This window comes from Pygoscelis adeliae, unplaced genomic scaffold, assembly GCF_000699105.1.
Source record: "Pygoscelis adeliae isolate BGI_AS28 unplaced genomic scaffold, ASM69910v1 Scaffold259, whole genome shotgun sequence".
Classification (NCBI taxonomy): Eukaryota; Metazoa; Chordata; class Aves; order Sphenisciformes; family Spheniscidae; genus Pygoscelis; species Pygoscelis adeliae.
This window is the reverse complement of record NW_008825497.1, coordinates 85,854-92,812: the sequence shown is the minus strand read 5'-3', so window position 1 is coordinate 92,812 and position 6,959 is coordinate 85,854. Positions and strand designations below refer to the sequence as shown.

General features: G+C 48.9%; 1 protein-coding gene across 1 annotated transcript; it reads left to right on the top strand.

Moving 5' to 3' along the window:
- Window positions 1-958: 958 nt before the first annotated feature.
- On the top strand, window positions 959-5,608 carry RRP36 (ribosomal RNA processing 36 homolog (S. cerevisiae)). Its single transcript, XM_009331346.1, has 6 exons — window positions 959-1,093; window positions 3,184-3,250; window positions 4,117-4,221; window positions 4,344-4,418; window positions 4,514-4,631; window positions 4,871-5,608. Exons 1-6 carry the CDS (start codon window positions 966-968, stop codon window positions 5,008-5,010), a joined length of 633 nt encoding a protein of 210 aa, XP_009329621.1. The 5' UTR covers window positions 959-965; the 3' UTR covers window positions 5,011-5,608.
- The last annotated feature ends 1,351 nt before the right edge of the window (window positions 5,609-6,959 follow it).

The window sequence follows — 6,959 nt, the reverse complement described above, 5'->3', positions numbered from 1 at the left end:
TTACTGTCGCTGAGGGATATTAAAGAAACATGGCAGCAGAAAATTCCAGAAGAATATCTTGTGCGCTCATTGGCACTTTGGGTAGAATAGGTTTTGCTGTTTCTTGTGGTGTTTGTGTTGGTCTTCTAGTCAGCAGTCAGAGGAGGGGAGGAATATTTTATGAAACACAAGGTGTAAATAACACTGTGGGGAGCTCACGGCAGGGCTAGAATATGAAACTACTTTTTGGTGTTGTGGGGTTTTGTTCTTCCCCCAGTGAATCAGGCTATAAGCTATTCCTATTGGTAGTGAGATGGTGCAGGTTGAATGTCTGGATGTCCTGGTTTCGGTGACACTGGATTTCAATAGTTTACAGGCCTCTGGGGTGCTGAGGAGGCTCTGCCGTGGGAATTGCTTCGCTGCAGGCTGAGCAGAGCTATGATGGATGTGCAGTGGGGAGAAACTGACTCCGAGTCTTAACAGACAGACTGAACAGGCCACGTGGTTTTCCTGCACCTTCTGGCTGGTCTCATGGTGTGAGAGATGTGATGATGCCCATTCAAAGGCGATGGGACAAGAATAGTCTGTTAAAGTGAAAGAGTCAGGACTGAGAGGTAACCCCTCAGAATTTGCAGTGCAGCCAAAATATAGCCCAGTGCAGAGCTCGCACCACTCTTTGTACCAGGTAAAAACTTTGAACTGGTCTTGTGTGTGCTACTGAGTGGAGAGAGAAGCAAAGAGATGCTGGGGAGAGGGGGAGACTATTCTAGTGCTAAAGACTGCAGTGATTAATGAGAGAGAAATCAAAGGCTGAGAGATGCAGTGGCTTCTTTCTGCCATGCAGTTGTATAGGGATGGCACCACTGTCCTCGTGTCGCTGTCTCAGGCTCTGAGACATCCCTCTTGATGGAATTTTGGGGTGGGAAGCGCCTTGAGAAGCTGTTTGGTTCAAGTGTGCCCTGTGCTCTCTTTCAGATCAATCTCACATGTCTTTTGAGGAACTACTGCAGATGCAGAGTGATAAGAGAACGAGAGTGTGCAAGCAGGTAACCGGTGCGAAGAAAACTGCAAAGCCTACCAAAGCTACGGTGAAGCAGCAACAAGGCAAAAAGGGGTAAAGAGGTGGTTCTGTGATCAGAAAAACGTGCGTGTGTGCTCTCTGCACTCCAGAAGTTATGCTGGGAGCTCCTCACAGTGTTGCCATTGCCTTGGAGCTGGTGTAGATCTTTAATGTGCTACACAATAAGGCCTTTCACTATAGTGTTTCATTTGGGAATGGTCTGTTGCTGTTTCAGAGCTCTTAATATCCTATCCTGTTCAAATCCCCAGCAGCCACCTGTTACTCAATAGTTAAATCGGCACTCAATTCCTTTACGCCCTCTGTATTAAGGCACTTTTAACCCACGGCATGGTATGCTTCTCTTTTAAGCTGTATGATAGTGCTTTACTTGTGTCCTCTGGGCCCTGAAATAGTTACCCTGCCATTTTCTAAACCCCTTCCAGCTTATCAGCATCTTCTGCCTGGCTCCCGCTGGCTGGAGTTGCAGTGACAGCCAGCTGTTCTGGAACTTCATTCATCCTTCTGCTGTTGTCTCATCTGTGACTTGTCTGTGTTGATTTTCCTTTTTTCCCCTCTACAGTACTTATCATCACAGACTTTTTCCTGTTCTCAGTGGTCTTTGCATCTCCTATTTGCATGCTCTGTAGGTGCTATTGATGTGGTGACTATAAAATGTATTCAACACAGCAAAAACTATCAGATCTTTTTGCAGTCCTCCACAGGCCCCCACTGGTAACAACTGTTATACGATTACCCTTTATTTGCAGTAGTTAGCTGGTTTTCAGTCCTCAGAGTTGTATCTAAGTGATTTGAACAGGTTTCCTCTGTTACGCTGGCATTCCCTAACCTATTTCTGAATCTCTGCCTGATACATGTTTCTTCTGCCATAAACAGTTGATTAGAATAATGTTTCTTGCTTTACCTTTTACCCAAGAGTCTGGGGGATTTTGTGTAGTGCAACATCTTCACACAGTGTCTCTATTTCTGCCACACAGTTCGCATAATTCTCTTTTTATTTAAGTTCCCTAATCCTTTAAGTGATGGATCACTGTAAATCCCACATGCTGTTTCTCTCATGTTTTTGTTATGGAAGTGAGCTTCTTCAAAAAAGGACTTCAGGGAAATCCCCTGGAACTGAGCTGGCTTCAGCAATGCTGTATAAAGCTGACTCGAGAGCATTGTACAGGGGTGTAGCCACATCAGCAGACGTGAAAATACACCGAACGCTGCCCTAAGTGAGATTTGGAAAACTTACTTATGCCTGTGGGGTTGTTTACGTTCCTGCCCCGGTGTTGTTGTGTTGCTGAATGTGGTATAATGCCCACATTGTGGGTACTCTCAGCAGGTGGTTCACAGGTCTTTTTGTGTTTCTAGTAACTTACCTGATGTACTGACAAATTGCAGGGCACAGTATCCAAGTAATATGGGGAGAGTAATACCCCGTTCTCCCACCTCATACTCTCCCCCTCGTACACCTAAAGCATCAAGCTCTAAAGGCCTGTGTTGCAAGGAGAACTTGTTCACTTAATTGGTTGTCACCATGGACCCCAATGGTCCTGATTCACTGTGAAGTCTCTTTTGGGATATGTACCATAAGCTGTATGGCCCTTATTCCTGGGGGCTGACCTCTTCTTTACCTGTGTTATGGTATGCTTTCTTGCTGAGCATGGCCACAGCAGAATTGGCCTGTCTTTGTAACTACCAGGTCAGTGCAGAAATTGCCAGCTTTGGTCTCCCCTTTCAGTGTAAGTATTAGTCAAGAGTGGATGAGTTGGTGGGCCAGGAATGGAAGAGGGTTGTTGCATGATGAATGAAAACGTGGAGAGGGAGAGGAATAATTGAGTACGGCACATTTACTGATGCGGGTGGTGGGTTTTCACTTGATACGGTGGGGCTGTATCAAGCTTTGTGTAGGATTGTTTTAACCACGCATTTATAGATCATTTGGTTGTAGTAGCCTTGTCTGGCTCTTGACCGAGTCACCTCTTTGTTCTCTGTAGGTATCATGGTGAGGGCTGAGTGGGAGAGTCTGCCGTTTCGGCACCGTGCAGTAATATTCTCCCGAGGGTCTGGCTAACCTGACACATTAGCCTGGGTCTCATTCTGTCCTCTGCTCCTTCTAAGTACATTTTTCTCTTTTTCAGGCCATTGGAGATGTCTGCCAAGAAGCCTGTACCTTTTCTGCGACAAGTCGTCTCTGTTACAAAGAAGGTGGGTGCTCCCCCTCCCCAGTTCAGGGGCTGACTTCCCTTAGTGATGCTAATAGGGCATAGACATGGTAACGGGGCTGCTGAAGATGACACAGGCTGTTTCTGGAGGATAGGGCTTGGACCACCGGTGAGCGCAGGTCATGCTAGCCTGTCTCTGGGGAGAACAAGAGGCTGGGTGCAGGAGCGGCTGCTCTCTGTATAACCTGCTGCCCTGTATAATGCATAACTTGAGGAGTAACGAACATTTGAGACCCAAGTGTTTCTAGAAGATTTAATGGCTGCCACCAGTGACAATTGCACTGCAAGCTATGGTCATTGCTCAGTACTAGTCACATTGGAAGTTCAAATGTCTGTCTAGTTTCTAATTTGAATATAACTTTGACTTGTCATTGCTGGATCATCTCAATATGTTAATTTCCACAGTTAGAGATCTCTTTTTTTGTCTCTCTCTTTTTGTACGACCTGACCCAGGTAATCTATAAAAATCTAGATGGGTTTGAATTCCCACATCCATCACCTTGACAACACACGTTCAGCCAGCTCTTGGTCTGGGAGTTGCAGGTGTTTGGAGGCAGCACTCATGCTCTTCTTCCTTGAATTGGCTACTCCTGGGTGGTAGACTTGCATATGGAAGTGCCTGTTGCTTGGTAGACTGGATGCAGGCATAATGACTTTGTGAGGCACTGCCACCTCGATTATTGGACTTAGTCTTTGCCAACCGCAGATATTATGCACCCACCATTGAAAACATTGCTAGTAAGAAAAAAAAAATAATGGCAAGGTCTGATCCATGGAAGGGATAGTAAGCAGGCAATAGTCTGGGGTAGTCCTGGCCACAGCTCTTACCTTTGCCTTCCCTGCCTTCAGGTCCACAGAGACCCTCGATTTGATGACCTGTCTGGAGAGTATAAGCCTGAAATATTTATGAAGACGTACAGCTTCCTGGACAGCATCAAGAAGCAGGAGAAGGAGGTGATGCTGTGTGCTTGTCCTTGGCCAGAAGAACCTTGCTTGGCAGGGGCAGCTTCCACAAAGGCCTATCACAGTGGAGGTGGCAGGCAGGTAGTCATGTAGCTTTCTACTCTCTTCTTCAGATGATTCAGAAGCAGCTGAAAAAATGCCGGAACGTGGAGCAGAAGGAGAAACTCCAGCAGCTCCTGAACCGCATGGTAAGTTCAGTGCAGCATCTCCTCTCCTGTGAGGCAGTGCACTGGAAGAGAGGATGCCTAGACACTTGCTGACACAGGCCATCCTCTCTGTACAGACACAGCAAGAACAGGCACAGAAGAAACAGCAGAAATTGAGGGAGAGGGAGCTGTCTTTGAAGAGACAACGGAGGCAATTGGCCAAGCAGGGAAAGAAACCCTTCTTCCTAAAGAAGTGTAAGTACTCAGTGTGAATATGCTGCAGGAAGACCTAGAGGGAGTACTGCTGACAGGACTCCAAGCACTGGAAGAGAGTTGTCCGTAATATTCCACAGAGCTGTGGAGGGATTGTTCTAGCGCTGGTATTCAAGGGACAAGCCAGGCTCGGAGCCAGGGAGGGAGAGGTGAGAAGGGGCTGGTCTGTAGAGATGATGTTTAGGCTTCAGTTTAAAACCTTGCTCCCCTCTCCTCTACAGCCGAGAAGCGGAAATTGGAGCTAGCTGAGAAGTATGCAGAGCTGAAGAGGAGTGGAAAGCTGGAGAGCTTCCTGAACAAGAAGAGGAAGAGGAATGCCATCAAAGACAAGCGCCGTCTGCCCTCACAGAAGAACTTGTGACTGCTGGACAGACATGCTGTTGTCTGGCACTGGGACTCACCCTGCCCTGGCCAGGCCTGGAAGACGGCCATCCCTCTTCCCAGTATCTGCCTTTCACTGTACAGTGATGCTGTTAGGCAGCGGAGCAGAGGCTGAACTGAAGGAAATAGTGCTTTTTGTAGCTGAAATGTCCTCTTCGCTTGTGGTTAACACCATACCTGGGTGGTGACAAGTCTTGTTATGCAGGTGCACATGGTGTTGACAGCTGTCTCTGTCCTCGCACCTGCTCATCTCTTCCTCTAGCTAGGAGAGCATGAGCCCTACCCTGCCTTGCTGGCTCTACTCCAGGTATTATCAGACACCAACTGATGGGAAAGGAAAGGACCTCAGGTGGGGAGGGCTCTGGTACAACACCTGCTCAGAGCAGGGCTAGCACTGACTTCAGACCAGGTTGCCCAGGGCTTCTTCAGTTGGGTCTGGGAATGTCCAAGGACGGATGCCACCACCTCTCTTGGCCTCTGCTCCACTGCTTCAAGTTCTCAAGATGAAACTTTTTTTTTTCCTCCTCCAGGAAACCTGCCTGGTTTTAGTCAATAATCATTGTCTTGTTCTCAGTGAAGTGCCTGGCTCCGTCTTCTCAGTAGCCTTGTCATAGGTCTGGGGGTTGGGTGGGAAAGGGGTGCTGTTAGGTCTCCCCAAAGCCACCTCTTCCTGAGGGTGAATAAACCCTATTCCCTCAGCCTTTCCTTGCAGTGCTCCAGCCTCTGACAACTTTCACATCCTCAACTGGAGTCAGCCCAGAGGATCAACATCTATCTTCTGGGGGCCCAGCCTGGATGCAGTATCTGGATGTAGTCTCACAAGTGCTGAGTAAAGGGGAGAGGATCACACCTGCACCCTGGTGTGGCTGGCCTTCCTTGCAGCCAGGGCGCGCTGCTGACTGTGCTCAGGTACTGCTGCCCGGGATCTCTCCAGCAGGGCTGCCTCTCTCGGCTTCTCAAGGTGGTCTCTACAGGGCTATTGGTGCTTCTGGGAAACTGATTCTGTATGACATAAAATACCTCCGTTTTCCTTTATTCCCAGTGTTGATGCTATTACAGTCAAAAGTGCCTCTCTCCAACATTACGTTTGACCACCAGCTCTCTGGTTTCTCCTCACTCCTGATTGCCCCTGTGGCTGTGCTGACAAGGAGGTGATGCGGACAGATGATCTGTCTGACAGGTCAGAGTGTGTGCTGGGAGAGTGCCTCAGCTCCGCAGGGCAGAGTGCTCCCTGGGCACAGCCGTGCCGTGTGCAGGTGGGCAGCTGGTGTGTGGGGCCTGGGGAAAGGCCTGGCGATGGGCAAGAAATGGAATGATGAGTAACTCCATCATGCCCACCTCAGGGTGTTGCTGAAGCATCTGCAGTTCCTGCAGGTGACATGAGATCTGCTCTAGTGACAGGTTTTAGCGTTAACTGGGGGAAGGCAGTAGAAGTGGGATGTGCCAGCTTGGCTAGAGACCACATGGAAATCCTCAGCTGCCTTTAACCTGCGTGTGGCTTATTGCTTTGCACGGTGCCTGGCTGCTGCTGCTTCCTCCTCTTGCCTCGTGATGTGGGATGCAGAGCCTGCCACATCCTTGTGCCTTTAGAGGAGAGTTACCTTGGGAGCAGTGTGGCAACACCAAAGCCCAAGGCTATCCTGACCCCTTTGTGGCATGGGTCTGCTCTTTTATGCTCTCAATTTTTAATCCAAAGCTGAACAAACCTTTACCTGTACTTTAATGCAAGAAGGGAAGAAGACTGGGGCCTGGACAGGCTGGAGGTGGCTCACCCCTGGTCACTGCTGCTGGGGCCTTGCTGAGGGGCCATGTGGGAGCAGCATTCCTGAGTCCATGTGTCCCCATCCCCAGCTGCTGTTTGTTCCCAGCAAGAAACAAACCTGGTGCACCACCAAAGTGGTCCTGCTTTGCCCTCCTGCCCCTCTGGAG